This window comes from Lissotriton helveticus, chromosome 7 (assembly GCF_964261635.1).
Source record: "Lissotriton helveticus chromosome 7, aLisHel1.1, whole genome shotgun sequence".
Taxonomy (NCBI): domain Eukaryota; kingdom Metazoa; phylum Chordata; class Amphibia; order Caudata; family Salamandridae; genus Lissotriton; species Lissotriton helveticus.
The window spans coordinates 1,090,335,888-1,090,350,595 of NC_136068.1; the positions used below are offsets into that span (position 1 = coordinate 1,090,335,888).

The 14,708-nt window shown below is 49.3% G+C and overlaps 1 protein-coding gene across 2 annotated transcripts in view; it reads right to left on the reverse strand.

The window, feature by feature from the left end:
- Positions 1 to 14,132, reverse strand: part of TEPSIN (TEPSIN adaptor related protein complex 4 accessory protein) — a 241,174-nt gene extending 227,042 nt beyond the window's left edge. The window contains exon 1 of one of the 2 annotated variants that reach the window (XM_078654181.1): positions 13,915 to 14,132. In XM_078654181.1, the coding sequence (XP_078510307.1) occupies positions 13,915 to 13,989 (75 nt within the window). In that variant the 5' untranslated portion in view covers positions 13,990 to 14,132. The remainder of the gene's footprint in view (positions 1 to 13,914) is intronic. The other variant, XM_078654180.1, reaches the window with a different exon arrangement.
- Positions 14,133 to 14,708: the final 576 nt, after the last annotated feature.

Below are 14,708 nucleotides of genomic sequence, written 5' to 3' on the forward strand. Positions count from 1 at the left end.
GGAGGTAGAGCAACCAATTAGGGCACTAGAAACAACTACAGATGCGTGCAGCACCATTGCCAAAGAACAAGCAAACTTAAACACCATGCACGTGACAAGCCTAGACACCGGCCATTTATCTCGGAAAAACAAGAAAAAACTAAAAAAGCTGAACAAACAAAGAAAAAGCAACTCTAATCAAAATGGCTCAATTAGGCTGTGGTTATTGCCGGAAACCAAGGAGACTCCTCCTTACAGCAAGAACACCTTCGAGTCCAACACCCCCCAAAGCCACCAACTCCAGACGGGAAAGTCATTATGCCAATTAACTCAGGCAAAACCAATCTCGAATCAACCATTGGTGACCACATAAAAGAGGGCATAGGCCAATGGCCCAAAGCTTGGGATAGAAGCGATGCAAAGATCAGCGAGCGCTCTAACCAACACGACGAACAGATAACTCGGGATGGCAGCCACGCCTCGCCAGGATCCCAGGTACCATATCCAGAGAGTCTCCCGCTGACTAAAGCGGTGGACAAAGCCTTGCAGAGTAAAGCCAAAATCTCAACAAAGGAAGTCAACCAGGGCGTAGGCAGAAGGGACTCTCAAGACTCCATTAAGACTGCAGCATACGGAGTAAGGGAAGCATTATCAACGACATTAAAAACGGACAACACAGACCATTGGTCGATAGCCATCACAAACCATGCAGAGGATGACGCAAATGTTTTGGCACAGAAACTCTCACATGACCTAAATCGTCAAGACTCATCTGCAAATGGAAAACATAAGAACCAGACCCCCTACACACAGGACGATCGGAAACTATGCCTCCACCCGGAATACGCCTCGCAGGGCAAATGGGACATACTTAATCGTAGTAACATACTAAAACTTTTCGCCAACATCCCAGGCCTGGAAAGTATAAAGTCATCAGACATTGAAACTGTTTCCTTCCTCACTCAAGGACCAGGCGACACCAATGAACCCACAGAACTGCTCTTCTCCAACCCAGACATGGCTCACACACTAAAAAGAAATAAGAAAGTATTGGAAGACTGGGGCATAAAGATCACGAATCGGCCGGCGACAAAATACCCTATGCCGCTGAAACATTGCCACTTGAAGCAACCAAACGCCGCTCGGATCCCTGATACACTAAGGAAGACTCCGTTTGTGAAGAAATCAAATTCACATTTAAAAACACTCTCCATACTTCACAGGAGCTATAGTGGAACAAACACAAAATTACCAAGTGATGGGTTAATCAAGGTCACCACAATCCCGGGCAAAGGCACCCGGTGCTGCTCAATAGAAAACAATCCCGTTGAAGACTGGTCTTGGGTGCCCAGGGCCTTAAATCACAGCTCCTAACCCTTGCACCCTCGCAATCAAGAATAGACCACTCTACCGGCAGGCAGAATTACCAGGTACAAAAAAAATGGAGATAATTGGTAGACAGAGCTCGACTATTATGTCCTGGAATGTAGCAGGGATAGCAAACTTATTACAACATCCGGCGATACACCCGTTCACGAAGGAATGGACGTAATCTGCATTCAAGAAACGTGGGCTATTAACCCAGTATCAATAAGGGGATTCGCAGACTATCACAAACCAGCTGTTAAGGAGAACATCTTTGGTAGACCGTCAGGATTAATCACAATATACATCAGGCTCTCTTGGAAGATACAATTTAGGGAAATAAAAACATCATCAAACTCGTACATGGCCGGCATCCTGAAAGGCCTCTCATCAAGTGAGGGCCCTTTTACCCGACTGTTAATCAACGTTTACTACAACCCTCACGGATCGTGAGCAAAGGACAAGCTTTCCCAGTTAATAGCCGATATTGAAAATCTCCTCCTACAATTTGCCCATATGGAATTAATAATTCTCGGGGACTTCAATACTCATAACATTGGGGTAAAGTCTGCCGAAAGCAACAATTCTCCAGCCACGGAAGCATTTAATGCCCTCTTGCTTGCCTATCAGCTATCATCAGCCCACTCCTTACTCCTAAAGGATACTCCAGGAGCCCTCTGCCCGCCAACGTATAACAATCACACTACAATTGATTACATCCTATTAAGCAGACGGCTACATAAGCTAATGACAGGGTACAAAGTGGTACAACGCAAGGAAAGTCACCATGCGGCTTTAATAACCACTTGAAACTCCACAGCAAGCAACCACTACATGTTAAAACAAATCGGATCAACAAATAGCGTCGAACTGCATACTATGGTGAGTAGGATTAAATGGGGCACGGCTCCCATTCACAAGTTCGAGGAATGGAAAAAAGCATGGGTGGATGGGACACTAAATGAAACAAATAGGGGAACAATTGAAGAATGGGATCTCCTCGCTCATAACTTAGTACTACACCTACCAGGAGGAAAAACAAATAAAACAAAAACCATATCCTAAGCACAATCTTGGCTACATCGCTGCTATCAGAGAAAGTGCGAAACAAGTACGAACCAAACGATGGGTATACCTGAAGACTGGCTCAACTCAGGACAAAAAACTCCTTCAAGAAACAGCAAAATTACACTTGAAACAAGTTTGGGCCGCAAAACGGGATCAAATTGAGGCAAAATGGCTAAAGATTTTTGGATTACTGAGCCCAAGCAAATCACAAGAGTTCTGGCAATACCTCAACACCTTAAATCAAGGAAGCACACAGAGGGAGAATTCAATTGATTCTGATACTTGGACAGCCCACGTGAGAACCTTGTACAGCCAGCTCAACTATATCAAACATAGATCTGGATAACGCAACTCAACTGACCAACTCCACCAACCTAACAAAAATCATGAAGCAGCCGACCCTTTCAGAAAAAAACTTAGTTAACACAATTCTAAACAAGCATTAGAAATGCAATCGGGCTCGGATTTATTTGAGTTTGAGCTAATGGCATTGTAAATGCCAATGTCTTTTTGCCATGTGTTATGGAGTGTGTGCATGTGGTGTGTAGTGGAAGTATGTTGGTTGAATTGTAATTTTACCAATGGTGGCATGCTGTGCTTTATATGAATATGTTTAAAAGTAAAGTGTACCATACTGCGATTGCTTGGTGGAAAAGTGCACTGCCGGCTGGAGGTGTGTGTGCCTGGTGGAAGGGTGCACTGACGGCTGGTGGGTGTGCGCTCGGTAAAAGCGTGCACAGATGGATGATGGTTGTTGGTGTTTGTGCATGGTGAAAGCATTCATTGACGGCTGGGGGTGTGTTGTTGTGTGTGTTGTTTTCTGTGTGCTGGTGAGTGTGTGGTGGTGAGTCTGTGGGGGTGAGCCTGGGGAGTGAGTGTGGTGGTGAGTGTGTTGTGTTGAGTGGTGACAAGTGTGTGGTGTTGAGAGACTGAGGTGTGTGGTTTGTGTGTGCGTTATGTGTGTGTGGTGTATGTGTGTGTGGTGTTTTCTGCACACTCATATGCACCGCCACTCTGCACCGCCACTCTGCACCCCCACTCTGCACCGCCACTCTGCACCGCCACTCTGCACCCCCACTCTGCACCGCCACTCTGCACTCTGCACCGCCACTCTGCACCGCCACTCTGCACTCTGCACCGCCACTCTGCACCGCCACTCTGCACCGCCACTCTGCACCGCCACTCTGCACCGCCGCACCGCCGCACCGCCACTCTGCACCGCCACTCTGCACCGCCACTCTGCACTCTGCACCGCCACTCTGCACTCTGCACCGCCACTCTGCACCGCCGCACCGCCACTCTGCACCGCCACTCTGCACCGCCACTCTGCACTCTGCACCGCCACTCTGCACCGCCACTCTGCACCGCCACTCTGCACTCTGCACTCTGCACCGCCACTCTGCACTCTGCACCGCCACTCTGCACCGCCACTCTGCACCGCCACTCTGCACCGCCACTCTGCACCGCCACTCTGCACTCTGCACCGCCACTCTGCACCGCCACTCTGCACCGCCACTCTGCACCGCTGCACCGCCACTCTGCACCGCCACTCTGCACCGCCACTCTGCACCGCCACTCTGCACTCTGCACCGCCACTCTGCGCCGCCACTCTGCGCCGCCGCACCGCCACTCTGCACCGCCACTCTGCACCGCCGCACCGCCACTCTGCACCGCCACTCTGCACCGCCACTCTGCACCGCCACTCTGCACCGCCACTCTGCACCGCCACTCTGCACTCTGCACCGCCACTCTGCACTCTGCACCGCCACTCTGCACCGCCACTCTGCACCGCCACTCTGCACTCTGCACCGCCACTCTGCACCGCCACTCTGCACCGCCACTCTGCACCACCACTCTGCACCCCCACTCTGCACCCCCAATCTGCACTCTGCACCCCCACTCTGCACTCTGCACCCCCAATCTGCACTCTGCACCGCCACTCTGCACCTGCACCGCCACTCTGCACCGCCACTCTGCACCGCCACTCTGCACTTTGGACCGCCACTCTGCACCGCCACTCTGCACCGCCACTCTGCACCGCCACTCTGCACCGCCACTCTGCACCGCCACTCTGCACCGCCACTCTGCACCGCCACTCTGCACCGCCACTCTGCACCGCCACTCTGCACTCTGCACCGCCACTTTGCACCGCCACTCTGCACCGCCACTCTGCACTCTGCACCGCCACTCTGCACCGCCACTTTGCACCGCCACTCTGCACCGCCACTCTGCACTCTGCACCGCCACTCTGCACCGCCACTCTGCACTCTGCACCGCCACTCTGCACCGCCACTCTGCACTCTGCACTCTGCACCGCCACTCTGCACCGCCACTCTGCACCGCCGCAACGCCACTCTGCACCGCCACTCTGCACCGCCACTCTGCACCGCCGCAATGCCACTCTGCACCGCCACTCTGCACCGCCACTCTGCACCGCCACTCTGCACCGCTGCACCGCCACTCTGCACCGCCACTCTGCACCGCCACTCTGCACTCTGCACCGCCACTCTGCACCGCCACTCTGCACCGCCACTCTGCACTCTGCACCGCCACTCTGCACTCTGCACCGCCACTCTGCACCGCCACTCTGCACTCTGCACCGCCACTCTGCACTCTGCACCGCCACTCTGCACCGCCACTCTGCACCGCCACTCCGCACCGCCACTCTGCACCGCCACTCTGCACCGCCACTCTGCACCCCCACTCTGCACCCCCACTCTGCACCCCCACTCTGCACCGCCACTCCACACTCTGCACCGCCACTCTGCACCGCCACTCTGCACTCTGCACCGCCACTCTGCACTCTCAAACTGCACTCTCAACTCTCAATCTCCACTCTGCACTCTCAAACACCACTCTCAATCTGCACTCTCATACTGCACTCTCATACTGCACTCTCATACTGCACTCTCAAACTGCACTCTCAAACTGCACTCTCAAACTGCACTCTCAATCTGCACTCTCAACTCTCAATCTGCACTCTCAACTCTCAAACTGCACTCTCACAATTGTCATATACACGTATGTGAGTGTGACAGGAGCAAGGCGGTCATGTTTTCTGCCCCCAAGACCACTGTAATCAGATGCTTTACTGTCTGCTAGAATAGTGCAACTACTCCATATAAACAGTCCTGAAGAATTCCAGTTAGACTTCTGAAAGGGGAAACCTGTTGACAGACAGCCTTTAGAGCGAAAGACAGTTCCCCCCAGCTAATCCCAGATTTGCTGCTTTTATGAACACTACACATAAACTTTGAGAATGCTATTAGGCTTTCAACGTCTTGCCCCTTATTAAAAAAATATTATACTATGCCACTTGTAGTATGTCATTGCTCTGCATTGTGCTGCTTTGGCATTTCATCTTGAAAAAATACTTTTGGATTGTCTTAAAATATGTAAAAAAAAGCATTTGCAATGCAATAGGTCTCGCATTTGCGAGAGTTTGAGCTATTGCCATTGTAAATGACAATGCCTTTTATTTATCTGTTTTGATAATTAACACATAGATAAAAGGCGTTGTCATTTACAAAGCCAATAGCGCAAACTCTTGCGAATGCTTTCACACTAACAGATTTCAGGAGATGAACATCTGAATGTGAATTTGGTGCAAACAGCATTTGTGTCCTTGCACAAAGAGGGAGATAGCAGATTTCGGTTACAACTGCATATAATACGATAACACATAGCTTTGCTCGATTATTTAGGCTTCGAGTGTAATGCTTAAGGGGATCATCCCTACAAACTGTGGAGAGCAAATAAAGTGCAAGAAAACGACGGCTTTTTCATACTTTTCTGATTGACTCGTTTATAATGTTTCTCATATTGAAACAATATCCGTTATCGAATATTTGAAACAAATCCACACGTGCAAAATGCACGAACACTAACTTCGCAGATGTGTTGCTGTCAACTGACCATGTGATACTTCCAGTCCGTGTATGATTTTTTTGAGCCAACACCGCTTTGCATTTTGGAACTTGTGGTTTCCTTTTAACCGGAAATAGTATTGACTTATAAATACCAGCATGAGAAATGCTGTTTGCTCAAAAAGCAGCTGAAGGTGCTACGCAAGACTTCGAGTCACTTGGGAACTGAAGTAAAGAATAAACTAAATTTAATGTTAAACCAAACACCAGTATGCGTTGTGACAACTCATGGTAACTTACCCCACAAAGCGTAGGCGTGCATGCATGTCCTTTTCAGAATGTATGCTACACATGTTGAAGGACTCCACTGTGTGAGGAGAGGTGTGCAGGCATGTAGAGAACCACGCTGCATGCCTTCAGCCGCTCTGAACACCCTTCAGGGGGGAGCAAGTATGAACAAGTGAAGTATGGACACAACTGTCCAAACATCGCAATTAATTATTAAAGAAGGGGGCTCGCCCACCGCCCACTTAGGATAGGTTATACATTTGTATTGGGCGCACTCATAATATGAGCGGTCTCAAACACATTTTTTAAATGAAAAAGAGTCTCCTTTTAGAGTAAACACACAAATCTAAAAAAAAAAGGTCCAACAATTTACACATTGACTTATTAAATATTGAGAGAAACTGTGTTTGTAAATTAGAAATGCTTTGTCTTGATGCTCTACAGAAATCTGTAAAAACGTGTTCAGTTTCCAATCGCAGGCAGGAGACATCAGTTCACTGCATGTTGTGAATGTCACTAGCCGGAGAGAGAGAGACAAGAATTACAGCTGTATTAGTGAGCTAACATCCGCTGCAAACCTGTGTGCAATCTCAAAACCTATGGCTTTAGGAGTGTATATATAGTACATTTTACCTGCAATGTAATTTGCATTTATAAAAGCGCTATCCACTTCGCCAGAGCACACCCCCTAACAGCACACTTCTGTGTAAAACAGGGAACGCTTGTCCTATGCGCTCAGGGAAACAAAGGAAAGAAGGGGTTAAGTATGGGTGTATGGTGGGAGGGTGACAAGCACAACCACTTTGAAAAAAAGCCCAAGCATCGTCAGGGGCTACTAAAAGAAGCCCAAGCCCCACAATCTGGAAAAAGGGTTAAAAGAAGCGATTTATAGAATAAACAATAAAAAACAAAATACACATGTAGTTATAGGCAGCACGTCGTCCTCTACTCCAGGGGACTCAGGCAGGTTCATACAGGCGTGGAGGAGGGGGCGTGATGTCCAGGAGTAGCCTATCACACAGAAAGAGGTGCTGTGTGCGAATAAATCAAACATTTAAAAAAGAAGAAGCTGCTTGCAAGCAGAGACGTTGTTAGTGCATCTCACTCGTGTGCAAAGTAAGCAGCGATAAGGGAGGGGGGTGGATAACGGGTCAAGCTGCGAATCAGGAGGGGGTTGGGCGACAGCATGCGACACCAGAAAGCACAGAAATATTATTATATAACAATATTAGAAACGCTGACTTCTTCAGAGCGGTGCAGTGCAGGGGTCAGATGAAGCGCGGCGCTGGCTGTGTGAATAGGAAGGCTTTCTTTGGCAGAGCGCTAATGAAAAGAAACAAGGCTGCCATTTACGTATGTAAATAATGAGACCAGATTGTTTTTAATTAAGACAGCGCCCGCTTTGCAGGCGTTCGTGCAGCGGGGAAGGGAAGGGGGGAACGGAGCGTATTTAAAATTTAAAGCGCAATGCTCCGTTAAAAAAGCACAGTGAGAGTAGCTCAGTAAGAAAAGAAAACAAGAACTGGAGCCGTAGCCGGGGGCCGGTGACCAGAACCGTCACCGCCGCCGCCGCCACAGCCCACCACAGCCCGGCGGCAAAGGAGAGAGCGGAGTGCAGCAAGCGGTAAGCGGAGATCGTATCATCACTCGTCCCCGCCACAACCACCGCTAACTGTCCGCCGCGGCCGTTCTCCCGCCAAGCAAGCCAAGGGGTGCAACTCGGTGAGCAGTGAACGGCCCCCCACCTGTAGCTACCTGTAGCTGCCGGCAGCATCACAGAAAACGAAGCTGCGCGCAATGAGCGCTGCAGATTTGTGAACGCGCCCGGCCATCTGGATTCACTAACGGAGGCACCCTGACAGCTCCTAATTATAAATAATGTACTTCTTTGCGCGAGCACGCACGAAATATGCCTCAAAATGGCGGAACAAAACTACATTTACCCTATCACTTCAAGCCTATTACAAAGAAAACACAAGGAAGACGAATCACTGGCCACATGACATAAAACGCTAAGGAATGTCTGGAATTTCTCTCTCCAAGGCCCTCTTCTTCTTTTTTTTCTCCTTTAACATTAGTTCTCTAACTCCTCCCCTTTCAGGGGAAGGAGTCCGAGCCCTAAAAAACAAAATCAGACCCAACGGGGCGCCAGGACTTAATGGCCTGCCAGGCTCCTTATTCAGGCAAGATACAGACTTTTGGACTGAAAACATGACCGCGCTATTTGCCGAATGACGGGGAATGTCCCGGACTCCTGGCGAGGATCGTTACTGCATCCTATTCATAAGAAAGGGCCGAAATCCAACACCCAAAACTACCGCATGATCGCCCTGCTTGACATTGAGGGAAAGGCCTACGCAAGTACTTTACTAGCGGACCTTTCAAACTGGGTTAGCAAGGAGGGCCTTCTGCCCTTTTACCAAACAGGGTTCAGACCAGGAGCCTTAACAGTGGATAACATCATAGCGCTCTCTTATCTAACATACAAGGCTGTGGCACGAAAATCTCTCCCCATCTTTGCCTGTTTCATTGACTATACGGCGGCCTTTGATGGTGTTGACCGTTCTATCCTTTGGCAGAAATTGAAAAGCTGGAACATCGACCCTCTTTTATTAAAAGCCATCATATCATTATACGCAAGAACGTGGGTTAGAATCAAACTCTCAAACTCAGTAGCCACAGAGAAAATTGATACCAATCGCGGACTGAAGCAAGAATGCATTTCAGATTCGATGCTATTCAACTTATATACTGCAGATATGGGCAAAGCTCTGATCGGAGCATCGCTAGCAACACCGCGGCTCGGTCATACTAAGATTCAATTACTGCAGTACGCCGATGATCTGGTATTATTAGATCATACCAAAATCGGGCTGCAAAAAGCTCCAACGTCCCTGGGCAATTACAACGCAAAGAACAAACTGATCGTGAATGCAGCCAAATCAAAAATAATAATATTTGGGCCTTTTCCGGAAAAAAAAAACTGACTAAATGGAGGATAGGAAAGCTGACTTTGGACTGTATACAACAATACAATTATCTGGGAGTTTGGCTCAGAAAGACAGGGCGCCCAGGAGTACACCTGGACAAAATACAGGCAAAAGGGAAATGCATCTCATACGCCCTCGGGAAGCTGCATGCAACCTTACACAGCCCCACAACAACAGCAATACAAAGAGTACTAAGAGCGAAGCTAATTCCATCATTGAACTATGCACAACAGGCTTTCCCAGGAAAACTATCTAGCGCCCTGGAAAATATCCACTGCTCGGCTTATAAAAAGCTATTCAATTTACCCACCTGCACCAGAAACACCTTAGTGCGGCTCGAATTCGGCCTGACAACAAAAATTCGAAGAACTGGCCTCAATGAGCAAATATTTTTACCTTACCACTGCGGCACCAGAGAACTCTCTGAAATCTAGTATAAAGAACATTTTTCTGGAAGCAGGAAACCCGTGGTCAAACAGCCTCTCCTCCGCCTAAGAAGCTTTGAATCTTACAGTGGATAACTGGGATCCCGAATTAATCAACTATGCTGCCATTAAAAGCGCAACAAAAAGACAGGTTCAACTCAACTGACCTGGAAGCATTGGAAGCAAGAGGCTTCCATGAGTCCCTAAAACTTCCGCAGATAGCACAGACTTCAAAACTCCACTTTACCCAAGCTGTGGGTAAACAAGCAGTAAACAGGATATTAGCATTCAGACTACACCCTCTTCCCCTTAAAGACCTCTACCCTACCAGGTCACCTGAGATAAGGCACTCGGAGTTTCGTCTATGCAAATACAAACAAGAAAGTTTTGCACACATTCTATTTTGTTGTCCGGGGCTGTCCTCTGAGCGCAATCTTTACCTAAAGCCAATCCTACTTAGACAAGGTATTAGTTCGATAAAGGAGGCCGTCTACCATCTATTCACAATGGAAACAGTGAAAGATATGGCTGTGTTTAGCAAATTCATCCAACAGTCACGCCAGAAACTGACGGCCCCCAACAGCTAGGCCATTTGCCTGGAACAATGATTCTCAAACCATCGAGACTTACCAGTCCACGTAGAAACGGACTAACGAACGCAGGTTTTAATTATGTTTACGTTTTATCCATTTTAAGTTTCCCCCTTTCCCTTTGCTTGACAACAATGTTTTAGTATAGTTTGATGTCTTATTTAATGGTTTTGAGTAACCACAAATAAAGTTTTATTAATTCACTCATTCATTCATTCACCCGACATCGCCATAGCCATCCCGGACGGCTACAAGATTCCCCGCTGGGACCGCACCAACGGAACAGGAGGGGAATCGCCATCGTCCACAGAAACACCCTCAGACTCTCGACCAGCACCAACGACACCCTCAACTCCGCCAACACCTGCACTTCCAGATCCACATTGACCCGAACACCACCCTCAGAGGAACCCTCATCTACAGAACCCCCAGACCCCGGCCACAGTTCAGTGACTCCATCGCCGACTTAGTCAGCATGCACACCCTTGCATCCACGGACTACATACTCCTCGAAGACCTGAACTTCCATCTCAAGAACACCAACGACAGCAACTCCACCGCCCTGCTCGACAACCTCCGACAAACAGCTCGTCGTAACTCCCACCCACTCCGCTGGACACACGCTCGACCCCATCTTCTCCGCCAGCAACCACGTCACCTTCAGCCACAACACCGTACTCCACTGGACCGACCACCGCTGCATCCACTTCACCTTCAAAAAAAAACACCACGCCCCACCACACACAACGGGGCCCCCGCCGCAGCTGGAGCAAAATCACTGAAGACCAGCTAAGCGCCACCCTCGCCCAAAACCACCGACACGGCCGCCTGCAACCTCAGGCAATGGATCAACAACTGCGTCAACACTCTCGCCCCAATCAAGAAACCCTGAAACAGATGCACCGACTGAAAAGCCAGCTGGCTCACTGTCGACCTCCAGGCATCCAAGCAGACTTGCTGAAGGCGCAAGAAGAAGTGGCACCACAAAAAGACATCGGACAACAATGCAGCTCACAAGAGCACCATCCGCAGACACCACCAACTCATCCAAACCACCAAAAGGACCTCCTTCATGTAACGCATCGACAACAACGCACACAACAGCAAAGAGCTCTTCAAAATCGTGTAGGAACTCTCCAACCCCAGCTCCAACTCCAACGACATTGCCATCGCAAGACCTCTGCGACTCCCTAGCCACCTTCTTCCACCGCAAGATCGCAGACATCCACGATAGCTACAACAACCAGGCCCCCCCCCCCGACAGCCAAGACACCCCAGACTCACCGCCCCCAGCCACACCGACCCCCTGCCTTCCTAGACCCACGTCAACGACGACGAAACCATCAAAATCATGAACACCATCCACTTCTGCTCACCATCAGCCCTCTGCCCGCACCACATCTTTAACAAAGCCAGCTCCACCATTGCACCCCATCTTTGCAAGATCGTCAACAACTTCTTCAAGACCGCCACCTTCCCGGAGAGCTGGAAGCATGCTGAGATCAACGCCTTACTCAAGAAACCTAAGGCGGACCCTAAGAACCTCAAGAACTTCCGGCTCATCTCCCCACTCCCGTCCCCAGCTAAAGTCATCGAGAAGATAGTCAACAGGCAACTGACCTACTTCCTCGAAGAGAACAACATCCTGGACCTGTCCAATCCGGATTCCGCAGCAACCACAGCACCAAAACAGCCCTCATCGCCGCCACCGACGACATTAGGACCCTGCTGGACAACGGAGAAACCGCGGCCCTCATCCTCCTGGACCTTTCGGCTGCCTTCGACACCATCTGCCACCACACCCAGAGTGTCCGCCTCCCTCCATTCCGATCTAAAGACACCAAGATCATCTGCGGCATACCCCAAGGATCGTCCCTCAGTCCTACACTCTGCAATGTCTACATGGCACCGCTCACCAACATCGTCCAATCGCACGACCTCAACATCATCTCATACGCCAACGACATCCAGCTGATCCTCTCCCTCACCAAGGCCCCAACCACTGCCAAAACTAACCTCCACGAATTAATGAAGGCCGTCGCCGAATGGATGAAGAACAGCCGCCTGAAACTGAACTCGGACAAGACTGAGGTCCTCATCCTCGGATCCACCCCCTCTGCCTGGGACGAATCCTGGTGGCCAGTCGTGCTGGGAGCTGCACCCACGCACGCAACCTGGGGTTCATCCTGGACTCTGCACTGTCAATGACCCAGCAAGTCAACGCCGTCTCCTCCTCCTGCTTTAACACCCTCGGCATCTTCCGCAAGATCTACAGATGGATCCCCACCGGAACCAGAAGGTCAGTCACCCAGGCCCTCGTCAGCAGCAGACTGGACTACGGCAACGCTCTCTACGCGGGAACCACAGCCAAACTCCTGAAACGACTACAACGCATTCAGAACACCTCCGCACACCTCATCCTCAACATCCCCCGCCACATCACAACTCACCTGAGAGACCTGCACTGGCTCTCCGTCAACAAGAGGATCACCTTCGAGCTCCTCACCCACGCTCACAAAGCACTCCTCAACACCGGACCAGCATACCTCAACGAACAACTCACCCTCTACACCTCAAACCGCCAGCTCCGCGGACCTAGCCCTTGCCACCGTCCCCCGCATCCAACGAGCAACCATCAGCGGCAGATCCTTCTCCCACTTCGCCGCCAAGACATAGAACACCCTCTCCATCCACCTGCGGCAGACCCCGGACCTGCTGACCTTCAAGAGACGTCTCAAGACCTGGCTGTTCGAGCAGTGTTCCCCCCTCCCCCCCGCCTTGAGACCCTAACAGGTGAGTAGTGCGCTTTACAAATGCATAGATTGACTATTTCGATTAAATACTCCCAATTTCATCTTACTTTTGCCATTTAAGAACTGGGTGTTATGCTGAGTGAGATAAAAATAATCTGATTGTGCCTAGAAATAGTAAAACTAAATCTGGGCGTGATGGAGAGTAAGGTAGAGTGAATGTGATGTTTAAAACTTTGGCTTACAGGACCTGGGTCTGAGTAAGGTGGAGAGAATGTGATGATTAGGGTATTGCTATTTGAGCCAGGCAGATATTTACAGTTGGATGAAGGATAAATCCACGGTAAAAACCTGTGCTGTCGAATCTTCACGTTTGGGCTTGGACTTCTTGTGAGGACGGACACACACCTTCCTACCCTCTTAAATCTGATCTGTCAGATACATTCCACTTAATGGGTACCTCCTCGCTCCCCATATCTCATCACTTCTTAGAAGCTGGCTCCCACGTGTTCAAAATGTAAATGTGGCTAAGAACGACGGATACAATAAAGCCGACAACCATAGTACTAAAATACTGGAACAAAAATGCTTACCTTCTGCAAAAAGCTCAGCCTGTCCAACACCGCCATAGCTGAATGCCGGGAAACCTTCCAATCAGAGAAGGACATAGAAAAAGTACAACCATTCAGAAAAGCTCACTGGAACCCGGAACTAATATTTTCCAATTAGAAGAAACAAACACGACGGTGGCCAATCGCAGGCAACGTTCTGCCCTGTGGAAATGTAGCTTTCCAATTAAAGCGTAGGAACTAAACGAGCATCTACGCTACTACCTATGACACAGTCATCCAATCAAATAGAAGAACACATTTACGGACAATGAGAAGAACCAATCAATAACTAGCTGAAAGAAATAAAACAAGCACCGGCAAAAAAACATAAAAGTAAAAAAATGTATCTAAATGTAGAATATCAAATTGCCCAGTATTACTAAGCAATTAGAAGTCTGTAATCTGGAATGAAGAATCTATAAAAAACAGTGTACCCAATCACAATATCCGCTACACAAGCTCTCGGAAATGTACGACGGGCTCCCTTTACGCACCTAAGTATCTCTGTCCTTATTTTTAGTAGGAGGACGCAGACAACTTCTAAAACAATGATATGTACGTTGAAACTCTCTTATTGGAACCAGGGAAGCCTTCTCGAACTCGCATACAAGTATCAGACAGACCGGTCCTTACGTTGAGGGGGAGGGGGGTGTTTAGCGAGAGGAGAGAGCGAGAAAGAGAGAGATCTGTTGTCTCCCTTGAAACAAAACACTGCGGGAAAAATACTGCTAGTCGATGGGGCGTTTACAGATTGAGCCGCCGACTTGGAATTCGAG